Source organism: Balaenoptera acutorostrata, chromosome X (assembly GCF_949987535.1).
Source record: "Balaenoptera acutorostrata chromosome X, mBalAcu1.1, whole genome shotgun sequence".
Lineage (NCBI taxonomy): Eukaryota > Metazoa > Chordata > Mammalia > Artiodactyla > Balaenopteridae > Balaenoptera > Balaenoptera acutorostrata.
Window position 1 is genome coordinate 108,330,368 of NC_080085.1, and position 14,488 is coordinate 108,344,855.

The 14,488-nt window shown below is 41.1% G+C and overlaps 1 protein-coding gene across 1 annotated transcript in view; it reads right to left on the bottom strand.

Moving 5' to 3' along the window:
• The window catches only part of TENM1 (teneurin transmembrane protein 1), a 352,331-nt gene that overhangs the window by 119,949 nt on the left and 217,894 nt on the right, over nt 1–14,488 (bottom strand). The window contains exon 16 of the mRNA XM_057538278.1: nt 808–951. Coding sequence (XP_057394261.1) covers nt 808–951 — 144 coding nt within the window. The remainder of the gene's footprint in view (nt 1–807; nt 952–14,488) is intronic.

Consider the following 14,488-nt stretch of genomic DNA (forward strand, 5'->3'; position numbering starts at 1 on the left):
TTCGAGCCCTGGTCTGGGAAGATCCCACATGCCGCGGAGCAAGTAAGCCCGTGAGCCACAACTACTGAGCTTGCGCGTCTGGAGCCTGTGCTCCGCAACAAGAGAGGCCGCGATAGTGAGAGGCCCGCGCACCGCGATGAAGAGAGGCCCCCACTTGCCACAACTAGAGAAAGCCCTCGCACAGAAACGAAGACCCAACACAGCCAAAAATAAATAAATAAATAAATAAATTTAAAAAAAATAAAAAATAAAAAATAAATGTATTTATTTTTGGCTGCAGTGGGTCTTTGTTGCTGTGTGCGGGCTTTCTCTAGTTGCGGCGAGCGGGGGCTACGCTTCGTTGCGGTGCATGGGCTGCTCATTGCGGTGGCTTCTCTTGTTGCGGAGCACAGGCTCTAGGCGCGCGGGCTTCAGTAGTTGTGGCTCGCGGGCTCTAGAGCGCAGGCTCAGTAGTTGTGGTGCACGGGCTTAGTTGCTCCGCGGCATGTGGAATCTTCCCAGACCAGGGCTCGAACCCATGTCACGTTCATTGGCAGGCGGATTCTTAACCACTGTGCCACCAGGGAAGCCCCGACAGATAATTCTTAAAACCCAGTTTCATATAACTTTGTGAAGAGGTCTCACTCTACTAGCACTAATTTGAAATCAGATCCATTTGAAAAGAAATATAATGTGGTCATCTCTAGGTGGTGGACTTAAAAGTACTTTTTTCCTTGTACTTTTCCAAATTTTCTGCAATAAGTATTACATATATATGTATATAGCATTAGGAAAATAGTATTAATAAATATCAAAAAATGTGCTTACCACTTTGAGGATTCAAAATATGATGCTTATTCAATGACCAGCCTCCTAGGTTAGAAGCATCCATCTCGAAACCTTGTAAGATAACTGTCCTTTTTTCCCAGAGAATAAAGTCGGGGCACATTTCATATTCATATCCCACAGACACTGCAAACAAAGAGTTAATAACACATTAGAACATTTAAAAAGATTTGCTTCATTTTTGCACTGGTTGGTAAGCCTCTGGATAACACATTTGCTATTGAATTCTGATTTGGGTTGAAATTTGACCACAAATACTTTTCACCTAGCATAGCATCGGGCATCCAAAAGTGACCAGTCAGTGCATATTGGATAAATATATGAATGAGTGACTCACTGAGGCTGTCATTAGGTATGCACCATATGTTTTGGACATCAAGCTTTAGTATGGGCTTTTGGGTAAAAGGCTGTGTTGTAAAACTGAAGAAATAAGCTCCCTGAAGGCTTAAGCTGTGGTGATACAATTTCTTTCTTTACCTTTGTAGTAGAAGTGCAGGGAAAGTTGTTTTCTGATCTCTCTGGAGTGCAAAATGCACTTAGGAAGCTGGCTTTGGAGTACTGGGTCACTTATACAACAACTGACTACACATGAGACTAATAAAAATCGATTCGCCCATTTATATTTTCTCCCATGCTAACTGGCCTTTAGTTTGCCAAGAAGTCTGAGTTTGCTTAGAGTGCTACAAGCACTGTGAGTGTAAATTCCACTTTGTGCATGTTAGACTTTGGTTTCTAACCAATGGTACATCACCCAACATTTGGCTCCAACCCTTATGAAGCACGGATGTCGTGCATTAAACTGGGAACCCCTGTATGCCGCTAAAATGGGAAGTGCAGAATGTGATAACTTGGGTGCCTCTGCTCCACTGAAATATGTAGAACTCAAGCATACCAAGTCCCAACCATTTTCTCAGTTGGTAAATCTGCTTACCTGTTGGAACCCCAGAGTTCTGATTCTTGAATTTAAAATGCTTTGTGTCCTCATAATGTTCTAAGCCTGAGAGTATTGGCTCATTACACTGCATACCCCAAAGCTGCTTTTCCCCCTTTCTGGCAGCTTAAAATATCCCTAGCTGGTCATGTGCCATTGCTTTCGAGTACCTGCCTCTACCTGACTCTTCAGATGCCCCTGGAGAACTCATTTCTTTTTTTGTCATCTGGTTATGAAAACTGGTAATGAAAATGTGTGCTTAAACAATGCCAGCACAATAGGTCCTAAGAGGAAAAATTCAAGCAGACTAGTTTTGGATTTGGGCATTAGGTGAAGAGAAAAGATGGTAATTTTAGTCCAACTGATTTATGTGTGCATGTGTATGTGTGTGTGCAAGCACATGCACAGATAAGCCAAAAAGTCCTTATGATTGTGAATATACAACTCGTTACCTTTGGGGGTCATCTGTGGCCAATTTTAAACCACAGGCTGACTTCTCTTTGTTCCCCCTCCATCAAAGCTTTAATAGGGATCAGGGCCATCTTCACGGGTGTGTGACTTAACGCAGTCACACAGGGGCCCATGCTTAGAAGGGCCCCATACTTGGTTTAATGTTCTCCTGTCACTGTCTTGAAATCCTTAATACATTTTTAACAAGAGGCTGGGTATTTTCATTTAACACTGGGCCCTGCAAATTATGTAGCTGGTCCTGATGGGGATGCCCTTCTACCCTGCCATCAGCTGGTGAAGACTCTTGGAATACAAACTCATTTTAGTATTAGCCCTAACCAAGCACTATTAGCAAGGGAGATCAATAGGGAGCAGGAAAGACTAATCATACAGTGGAAATGATTTCTAAAGGGAAATTAGTTTGGGATCATCTGGTTCAATGCTGTTCTCTATTAAGATGGACAGAAACACAGAATTTCAGTGGTGAAGAGGATCTCAAAGGTAATCTAGTTCAGGTTACACGTGTGGCACAAATCATCGCTGTCTACAATCTCCTTGATATCTTATCATGTCCCCAGTGCTTTGCTAAAACAACTCTGGTATAGTGGAAATAACTGGTTTCAGACCTAGAGTCAGAAAAGACTTCAATTCTTGGGTCTGCCATTAACTAGCTGTGTGGTTGCAGGCACGTTATTCTCCATCTCTGGGAGTCTGTTCTTCATTGGTAACAAAGGAGGGGGGGAGAGGATGGACTAGAATTGGTGGTTCTTAGACCCTTTTGGGTCAGGGAACCTTTTGTTATGAATGTGATAAAAGTTATGGATCTTCCTCCTAGAAAAACGCATATGCACACAAAATTTTTTATATAATTCTAGGGGGTTCACTGATCTCCTGCAATCTAAATAAAGGTCTCAGATCAAAGACTGCTGTACTAGATAATTCTTATAGTCCCCCTTTAGCATTTCACGCTATGATTCTAAAGTGCATTCTTTCAAGATTGTATTTGATCAGTTCAAGTTGGGGAATCAAACCCAAAAGCCAAAGAGAGCACTGTATCTCATGTTGGAAAAATCAGGGGGTGAGAAAGCACACTTAGGGCCATGTTGGTGTGAAGAATAACACAGTTTCTGCTTCTCTTGCCAACACTTAAAAGTCTTGATTAATAAATCATCACAACGATAATGATTACAAGTTCCCTTAAAGCCACATCTCCTTCCCTGCTATTGTCAGGATCTGCCTCTTATACATTTTAAGCCTGATGTGCTCCCCTAGAATCTCTTCTCCGGAAGGTGATTGTGCAGTTTTGCAAATAAGCAGTGTGCCCTGGTGACCTCTGATGGTGGTTTGGAGCCTGCTTTTTCCCTCTCAGGAACAAAGATCCTCCCACCTCTGTGGCAGGAAATGCTTATATAAAGTATCCTCAGTGCAATGGTAATGAGACATCCTCTTCACCTCCTCATGTCTGGATTGCTCTCTAGCCCACAACAAAAAAGTGCACTGGCTGCAAACCCCACAATTATATTATTTTTTCCCCTAGTCATAGCAAATAGCAACAAGGCGGCCACTTAATAAGTTCCCTCTAATTTTTATTAGATTTACTTTCTCCTGAGAAAGCTCTATGAGCTAATAAAGTTATGATTTATACTTAAGACTTGTCCAAAATTCCAACTGACTTTAATGAGAATGGCTGTGTGTCGGGGTATTTTTGTACGTGGCTCCTTGCTCAGAGTAACAAGGCAAGGTTTCTTCCTGACAGCAGCCGCTTTAACAGAATCCTGGAACTTGCAGTCGGTGCATGAGAAGGCAGACGTTTCACCCCACGGAGTTGAGCTGCTCTCCAAATGCACGAGGAACTGGCAAATACAGTAGCAACCAATCCTAGACTTCCTCTCACGGAAGCAGACTGTAATGCACTGAACGCCTACTCTTTTTCATATAATTAAATATGGGGGATAAAAGGGCTACTCAGGGGCTGGCACTGAACAGGCTGAGCCCCGACATTACACTCTGCCTGGTACTGTGACAGCTGGGTCTCAGTTAAATAAGCAGAGTGGACCCACTACCACTTCCCAGGTGGCCTGGTGCCTATCACATCTGATCATCAACACAGCATGGTGTAGGCAAAGGATTCGGCCTCCGGCATTCTGGAGTGGGGCCTGGGAAGAACAGTGTAATAGGAAGGAAAGAATAATTATTCATCAGCATTTCAGAGACGCTATGGAGGATAGACCAGTCTGGCAGTGAGTGAAGATAGGTGGGGAAGGAGGGGGTCCCAGGCTATACTTCCCAGGGGCTGGTACAGTGGTCCCATGCTGGTGTGTACATATTGGGAAGGCATTTGAGAAAGAGCCATTAATATGGCAGAATACTTTCTCGGAACCATGTGACTGCCTCTCTTGTGACACCCTTAATTCCGTCTGGATTTCTGTCTTCCCATATTCTCTCCCTCACCTTGACACAGAGATATTAATGGGATGTTCCTTAACCAAGAGTCACTGATTGTCAAGATAGCCTTGCTACTTTTGTAGAGGACGCCGTTCTCTGGTCACAGGATTTGCACCTGACTTCACTGTTAGTCATCTTGCAACAACACTGGCTTATAAAGAAGACTTTATTCTACTGGCTTATAAAGAAAGACTGCAGCTTGCTCCCCCAAAGCCATTTGACATTAGAAAAATAGTAACTGGATTGCACTCTACTTATCAGAGCGGCAGCATTAGTGTGATGCGGGGACTGCAAGAAGGCGGAGGGCCACAGTGCTCCTGACACCCGATTTAGTGACTGTGACATTCACCTATAAGGGCTGCGATAGGAGACGGACATTAAATAGCCAAGGTAAAGATGCCATGCAATGAAGCTGATGTGCAAAATATGACAAGATTAAGCAGATGATTTTCAACAGCTTCAGGCTAAGGCTTCAGAATTCATAATGGTTGCATTTATGAAGGCAATATATAATTAAAAGTAGTCTGATAGTCAGTGTGAGAAATTTATGTTACCTTCATGAACTCAAGGAACATCTAAAAATAATTTCATCACATTTAACAGGTAACAACAAGATCGAAACCTTCTTATCGAAAAGAAATCATTAAATAGAACAAGAAATATTTCCCATTCTTTTAAAATAGTAGATTAACATAAAACAACAACAATAAAAGACGAGAGGCCTAACAAACCAAATGAAGGCCAAGGCCACAATAGACAAAAACTACAGATAAAATGTTATCTACTGAGAACGGGTACCTGCTCCCAGAATGACTTCTACTTTCTCCTATTCTCTAGTGATTTCTCATAGGATAGGATAACCCCAGAGACTCCTCAATTTGACACACTGCCCAGTGGCCTGAAATGCTTTGTTTATCTATTATTCCTGGCTTACTAAGAGTGTCAGAATCAGGTGATGAATTTTTACCAAGTGCCTTTTCAGTACTTATGGAGATATTCACATAGTTTTCTCCTTTAATCTATTGAGGTGGTAAATTATAGCAATACATTTCCTAACGCTGAACCATCTTTGAGGTCCTAAAATACACTCTACGGTACTTGGTTATGATGTATTATCTTTTTAATGGGTCACTGGATTTGATTTGGTAATATTTTACTTAGGATCTGCACCTTACCAGTTTACAAAAATAACCCTACCAGTTTAAACATCATAGTGCTAAAAGCGACACAGTAGTTGAATGAAGAGAAAATACAGGTAGAAAAGGTAAAAAGCACCCAGGAGTGAGGTGGCCACAGAGCGCTTCGGCCAAGAGGTCCTGTACACTGACAACTTACCTTATTAATTTTTTTTTTTTCGGGCTGCTTTGTCCGAGCCTAGCTGCATAAAAGCGAACCCGGAACCCAGATGACCTGTGTACCACAGAAGGCAGGGTGAACAAATTCACGATATTTAATGAGTACCTCCTGTTGTCAGGCACTGGGGATGTGAGAACGAACAAGACGGAACAAGACAGCACTCCCCCCGGTGGAGCTCACGTTGCTCACATTCTAGTGGGAGGAACAAATATGAAACAAGACAACACGCACACACACAAATCATGATAACTGCTATGGTGGGAAAGTACAGCGTATTATGAGACAGTGTAACAAGGGAATTTAAGTTGGAATGGGAAGACAAGGGAAAGCCTCTTCATGTAGAAGGGGTTCACCTCATGAAGAACAGGGAAGAACATTCTAGGCAGAGAGCGTGGCATGTGGGCAAGGCTTTGAGGTTTCATATCTTTGGGAGATTGAAAGAAGGTCAGGGTGGCTAGACAGTCAGTGTCTGGGCAGTGCATCAAAAACAAATGAAGAACAACCCCTTCCCCTTCCCCGCTCCCCCGCCCCTCACCCAGTACGAAAGAAAACAAAAGGTTACTATCTTCTAGCAGTATTTAGGCATTTTTCTTTGGGAGGGGGTTTAGGAAATAGATTCACCTTGAAAATGGACTAGTTATCCTTTGAAACAATGTGATTGATTAAAGGGGATGCAATATTGCAATGGAAAGAAAGGTGCTGGTTATTTAATGACTCAGCAAACCTTCGCTGAGCAGTTCTATGTGCCAGGCAGGTGATTTGCTAAGCACTGAAGATACAGTGGATATTACACAGGGCAGGATAATTCGTCATGTCAGAGAGGCCATACCCTGAAGTGTTACCTGCCTTTTGGAACTTTCATCCATGGCCTCCTTAAAATAATATCACCTTACATTTGCATAACACCTAACAGTTAAATACATTTTTGTGTATATTACCTAATTTGAAGACTCACGCAAGCTCATGAGGAAGATATACTTACTCCCATTTGATAGATGAGATAATAGACTCAGAGAGGTGAAGTGACTAGTCCAAGGTCATCTGACTAGTAGTAAATGGCAGAACCAGAGCTCAAACCCAGTCACTTCTTAGCAAGTGCTTTTTACCTCTATGCTAGATCACAGCTATTAAGGGAAAGACCCATGATTCAGAAGTGCTTTAAATAAATAACCTTTTATTTGCTCTGAATTTAAGGTATAAGGATTGGAAGCTAGGGATAACCTTGAAGTAGAAGCACCATGTATCCTGGTTGGCCCAAAACAGTATCCAGTTATGCTATTGTTAACAGCATCCTCTTTCACTCTCAAGAGTATCTTGGTTTGAATGACAAATTATATATATGGTCACCTAATCTTGAAGAGATATCGCCATAATGCCCTGAGATGGGTTGGTAGAGGGGACTGGGAGGCAAGAACAGTCATAAATGCTGACTTGGAAAATAAACCATATGGTTTGGTAAATCATTTAATTTTTCTGTCTCTTGACTATATTACCTTGCCAATGGCTTTCAAATTCTTATGCCTGAAAGTCATTTAATTGTGACCCAACACACATGTAAAGATACACACACATACACACATGTATAAGAGAAAGAAAGTTTTCCAAAACCATACTCTCTTCATAGTTTTACATTCTGATCTATTCTATTCTATTCTATTCTATTCTATTCTATTCTATTCTATTCTATTCTATTCACTTATGTTCTATTCCATTCCATTCCATTTTATTCCATTAAAAAATATTGATTGACTCACCAAATGGATTTCACAATCTAATACTGGGTGTGACCAGCAGTTTGAAATGGGCACAGACCACTTGCTTACCAGAGTGTCAATCAAGGGCCATTTAAAAACCCTGGTAAGCTCTAGGTACTCTTTGGAGGGCCGATCTCACATTTTATCAGAAATATTAAAATGGATACAACCCACAACCCATATCCAACATTAAACACATTTCATGTGTAAGTGTGAAAATTGAGTTGGAGTTGACAAGCTGACATAATGCTCCATTTTGCAGACATTTATTTAAATGATTTATTAATGTTGATTCCTGGTTTTCTTTGCACATTTTGGTGCCAATAAATTTATTTTTCAGGTTGTGAAGATTTTTGTAGGTCCTTGAAAAACTCATATCCTTGGTGCTGTGCCTATAAAGCTGAATGGATAAAACAGCCCTGCTCTCAGTTAATGATTACGAATTCATGAGTGGAGAGAAATGATGAAAGATTATTATCTCTGCTAGCTTCTTTGACAGAAAGCCACTGGGGCGTTGAATTGGGTACTCAGTAAAGTGGGTTGGTCCCTTTAGTGAAGACAGGCAGCAGGAAAAGGCATGCAGAACTCAGGACTGGGAGACCCGAGTTTGAATCCCTGCTCTGGAAAGGTCTTTCGTCAAGTCACTTGTTCTTTCTGAACCTCAGTTTCCCGCTCTGTAACATGAAGCTCATATTCATCGTGCCATACCTATCAGGCAGGAATGTTATAAGGATTAAAATGAGAAAATGTATGTGAAAGAACTTTGTAAATTGTAAAGCACTACCCATTTATTATCGAAATATTCAGTGGATGCTATTTTTGTGGCTGCCCAGCCTGCTTAGGTTTTCCTGAAGGGAAATTTATGAACACTAAAGCGTCGTTCTTGGGGATGTTTTGTGTGCACAAAGCAAACTTAGCTTAGCACCTATTACCATTACTGTTCCCCTGTTTCTCTCTAACACAATTTAGACAGACTCCGTTGCATCGTGAACCTTTAGGAAGTCTAGTTCTCCCTGAAACACCACTCTTTCTTGCCAAACTACTGTACTAAATAATTATGCAGTTGTTGTTGCCAATAACCTTGAAGAAAAATAGAATTGTTTATAGCAGTGCTACTAAAGGCGGATGGCTGATTTCCTGCACTTCCAGGACTCCAAACCACTGCAGTTTAATTTAATTAAAATGAAGACCAGGCAGAATGCATTATTATATATTGATAAGGTATGCGGACACAGGCGGACATAGGGAATTATTTTGACAAAATTCATATAATGGATGCAGATCAGAGCCCCTGAACAAGCCAGTTTGTCAAATTAAATAAGCCGTCTCTAGAATTTTAACAGCACTGTGAACTTAAAAATGATTTTTTTTTTAACACTGTTTTGCAAGCAGCAGAGTTGGGAAAGAAACTAAATAATATACAATGATTTCCAGACATCATACCTTATTTAGAGCCAGAGAATAAAGTACTAAGGCCAAATTATTTCAAATGCTCACGTGGAGTTTTTAGCAGGGGAGTCTTGCCTGTGTATCAGACAACAAAATCTTTAAGCCGGATGAACTAGTGATTGTGGTTTTTGTATCGCAACCCTGAGGGAGATTTTATTCTTCTTCCACTTGATCAATATTGTACTTGGATTAATCAATCTTATCAGCTGCCATTGATACTTCTCCAAGGAAGTAGTTCACACAACCTCTGTTGGTAATTTATTCACTCTGGTATTATCCCTCTAGTTGCAAAATCTGTGTCATTGTAAAAACTGGTGGGATACCCTAGGATCTCAAGTACTCCTTTTCTCATTTTGCCTGTCTCTCAACAATCTATTCTTCTTTTGTGACACTCTAGCCCTTAGAGATCACACCAATTTCCCACAGCTGAGCCATGGGAGAAACAAGAGTCCCACATTTCACACTAAAAGTGGGCATTTCAACTTAGATATTCACCATCATTTCAAATTCAGCTTGTTTAAATCTGATCTCTTTCTCCATCACCCAGAAACGGGTGGGAGAGGTTCATATTTAACTGGCATGGGAAGGGAGAAGAGTGGGAGACCTTTCAAGCCAGGGTTTTAATCAAAATCCTAGCTATGACTGGGGCTGTAAGAATAGTGGTCAAGGTTTGTTTCCTATTGCTGCTGTAACAAACTATGACAAACTTAAAGGCTTCGAACAAGACAGATTTATCATCTTATAGTTAAGGAGGTCAGAAATCTGAAAAGGGTTTCACTGAGCTAAAATCAAGGGGTCAGTGGGATGAGTTCCTTCTGGAGGCTCCAAGGGAGAATCCATTTCCTTGCCTTTTCCAGCTTCTAGAGGCCACCCACATTCCTTGGTCCTTGGCTCCCTTCTTTTATCCTCAAAGCCAGCAAAACTGCATCTTGCTGTGCCTTTCTTCTATAGCTATATTATCCTCTAACTCTGACCTCCCCTCTGCCTTCCTCTTCCACTTTTAAGGGCCCTTGTGATGACAGTGGGCCCACCCGGACAATCCAGGATAATCATTCCATCTCAAGGTCAGCTGATTGGCATCCCTAACCCCATTTGTAACCTTAATTATCTTTTGCCATGTAACATAATATATTTACATCTTTGGGAGGTGGTGGCTATTATTCTACCTACCAAAAGCCTATACTAGGATTTCTGAATTTGAAGCAAATCTGAGAAGTGTCATATATAGCACCATTGTTAATATCTGGTGCAAAATTTAGTCTGTTTCTTCTCACATCAGTTAAGTGATTATAAAATATGGCTAGGAGTACAACTAAATGTTTGCTTCTTTGTTTAGACTCAATCATATCTATTAAGGTGTGAATTCAATGGTAACATACTTGATCCCTTTGTCTCCATCCATTTATCACCTGAACTATTTATTGTCTGTTATATTCTTAAGGCACTCACAATCCATCTTCAGAGAAGTAGACTGTCCATCTTCATTCTACCACTCATCCTAATGCTTTACCACTGTCAAGAAAATTCCCTTAGTCTCCGTGGAGATGGAAATGGAGACTAGGTAGTAAATAAAATCCCTTTAACCATGATTAAGTTACCAGGAACACTTCCTACAAGGTAAATAATCCATATTCCATCTTAGGTACCACACCTGAAATTATTTTGGCTGTTTTCCTTGGGATCCTTGCCATTTTTCTTTCTCTACTCTTAAAAAAAAAATGTCCCTTAAGCACACATAAAACACCACGAGGAACATTTTTTCCCTCTCCCTTGGATATTTCTGAGTGGGTCAATTGTCTCTTGCTTTTATTACTGTTACTAGCCTTAAAAAGGAAACAACAATATATATATTTCAGCATTTTAATTAAGGCCATGTTTATAGTCAGAATGCTGGAGCAAGTTTTGACCAGGAACATAACTGTAGAAATAGGAAGTAAAACAACATCCATAGGCAAACAATACAGACGAAGCCTTCATCACTGGTGTGTATACTAGAACATCTTTGCTTTTCTTTGTGTTTTAGTTGTTTATTCAATCATCCATGGACATATCAGAAACTAAGTCATTAAGAGTGCTTAACTACAGCAAGGAGGAAAATTTTAGAATCTTCAGCACTGGGAGTATTTAAAAGGAAGATGTATAACACATTTTTATGCATAAAGTGAGATTGATAAGATAGTGCAGTCGCTGTGGAAAACAGTTTGGCCACTCTTCAACAAGTCAAACAGAATTACCATATGACCCAACAATTCTACTCCTAGGTATATTCCCTAAAGAACTGAAAACAGGTATTCAGACAAATACTTGTATGCAAATGTTAATAGCAGCATTATTCACAATAGCCAAAAGGTGGAAACAACCCATAAGTCCACCAGTTGATGAATGGACAAACGAAATGTGGTATATCTGTGCAATGGAATATTATTCAGTCATAAAAAGGAATGAAGGACTGACACCTGCTATGACATGGATGAACTTTGGAAACATTATGTCAACTGAAAGAAGTCAGATACAAAAGACCACATATTATATGATTGCATTTGTCTGAAATATCCAGAAAAGGCAAATCCATAGAGACTGAAAGAAGATTGGTAGTTGCCAGGGCCTGGAGGGGAGGGAGGAGTGACTAGTGACTGCTAGTGTCTATAGGGCTACTTTGTGGGGTGATGATGAAAATGTTCTGGAATTAGATGTTGGTGATGGTTGTACAACATTATGATAATACTAAAACCCACTGAATGGTACACTTTAAATGGGTGAACTTTATGGTATGTGAATTATATCTCAATAAAGCTATTACTTTTTTTAAAAAGTCAGGCTGATCATGCAGCTCAATAACAAAAAAACAAACAACCCAATCCAAAAATGGGCAGAAGACCTAAATAGACATTTCTCCAAAGAAGATATACAGATGGCCAACAGACACATGAAAGAATGCTCAACATCATTAATCATTAGAGAAATGCAAATCAAAACTACAATGAGGTATCATCTGACACCCGTCAGAATGGCCATCATCAAAAAATCTACAAACAATAAATGCTGGAGAGGGTGTGGAGAAAAGGGAACACTCTTGCACTGTTGGTGGCAATGTAAATTGATACAGCCACTATGGAGAACAGTATGGAGGTTCCTTTAAAAACTACAAAGAGAACTACCATACGACCCAGCAATCCCACTACTGGGCATATACCCTGAGAAAACCATAATTCAAAAAGAGTCATGTACCACAGTGTTCATTGCAGCTCTATTTACAATAGCCAGGACATGGAAGCAACCTAAGTGTCCATCTCGGATGAATGGATAAAGAAGATGTGGCACATATATACAATGGAATATTACTCAGCCATAAAAAGAAATGAAATGGAGGTATTTGTAATGAGGTGGATGGAGTTAGAGTCTGTCATACAGAGTGAAGTAAGTAAGAAAGAGAAAAACAAATACAGTATGCTAACACATATATATGGAATCTAAGGAAAAAAAAAAAGGTCATGAAGAACCTAGGGGCAAGACGGGAATAAAGACAGAGACCTACTAGAGAATGGACTTGAGGATATGGGGAGGGGGAGGGGTGAGATGTGACAGGGTGAGAGAGTGTCATGGACATATATACACTACCAAATGTAAAATAGATAGCTAGTGGGAAGCAGCCACATAACACAGGGAGATCAGCTCGGTGCTTTGTGACCGCCTGGGGGGGTGGGATGGGGAGGGTGGGAGGGAGGGCGATGCGGGAGGGAGGAGATATGGGAACGTGTGTATATGTGAAGCTGACTCACTTTGTTATAAAGCAGAAACTAACACACCATTGTGAAGCAATTATACTTCAATAAAGATGTTTAAAAAAAATAATAAATAAATTAAAAAAAAAAAAGTCAGGCTGAGTTGCATTTATGTGAACCCTATCAAGAAATGACTGCTAGACACTGTCTTGGTCAGCTCTTCATCAGAGTACTGGGTAAATTGCTAAATGTCACAACTTAAGAAAAAAGTAAAAAAATAAAACCAAAAAAACCCCCAAATCTCACAACTTGGCAAGGGTTCTGAGGAAAGCCATGAAGAATTGGAAAACAAAGCCCTATGGAGAAAAGTTAGAGGAATTTTAGATTATTCTAGTGAAGCAGAGGCTTTAGGATAACATCCTGGAGAGGGGAATATGAGGCTTTGAGTAGGCATCCGCCAGGCTGTGATATTTGACTCCCAGCAGGAGTCAGATATCACACTCAGAAGTGTTCACAGCAAAGAGTTGTATAAAGGGACTATTTAAAGAGGCATGAGCAGGGTGAAGGGAATCAACAAGGGTCGTGACCCACCCAGGGACTGGCAACACTGGGAAGCTGTCTGGGCTTGCAGAGAGGGAGGGAGTGATACAGGAGACCAGAGAGAGCTTGGGGATTTGGAGGAGGGGCTACTCAACAGGAGCTGCCATCTTCCAGTGTAGTCACTGCCGGAACTGCAGTGAAGCAGGAGAGGGATAAATACCCTGACCTCTGTCTCCTTCCACCCTGCTGTCTCCTGATGGTGCCATCCAATGACCAAATCAAGAGGGAAGCCAGAGAGCAAAGGAGTCCGGTCACTGTGGTCCATAGAAGCCAGTCTTTCAAAGCACAGAGAAGGTCACAGAAGAGACTGTGTGTGTGTGTGTGTGTGTGTGTGTGTGTGTGTGTGTGTGTGTGCGCGCGCGCGCGTCTGGGAGGGCAAATGGAGAATAATTAACACAGTACCTACCTGTTAAGCCCACAGCTCCCTTATTAGAGAAGCTGAGGCAACAAACACCTGCATAGGTGCCATGCTTTATACTTTGTGATTCCAATATGCTGACCGTAGCAAAATTGAAAAAACCGTACCAGCAACCAGCACTCACTCACCTCATTTAATCCTCATAGCATAATAACCTGTAACATTCTCTTTATGATACCCATTTAATAGATGGAAAAACTGTGGCATTTGGAGATTAAGTAATTTACCCAGTGTTGCATAGCTAGTAAGTAGAGAAGGGATGATTTGAACTCAGGGAGGGAGTCTGGCTCCAGAGTTGTTCTCTTCATCACTACACTCACTGGACTAGGGATTGGGCAGAACTCCACAGGCTGGCCAGCGACCTCATTGGCAGTTAGCCTAAAGGTAGAGCTCTGCCTTCGGATGTTCTCTACTGCATGGTGATTGGCTGACAAAACCCAATATTGTAAGAGAGATCTGAATGCAAGATACAGAGCAAGACACCAGATCATGGAGTTGGTAAGAGCTGAGAGAAAAAGAGGGTAGTTAGTACAACAGG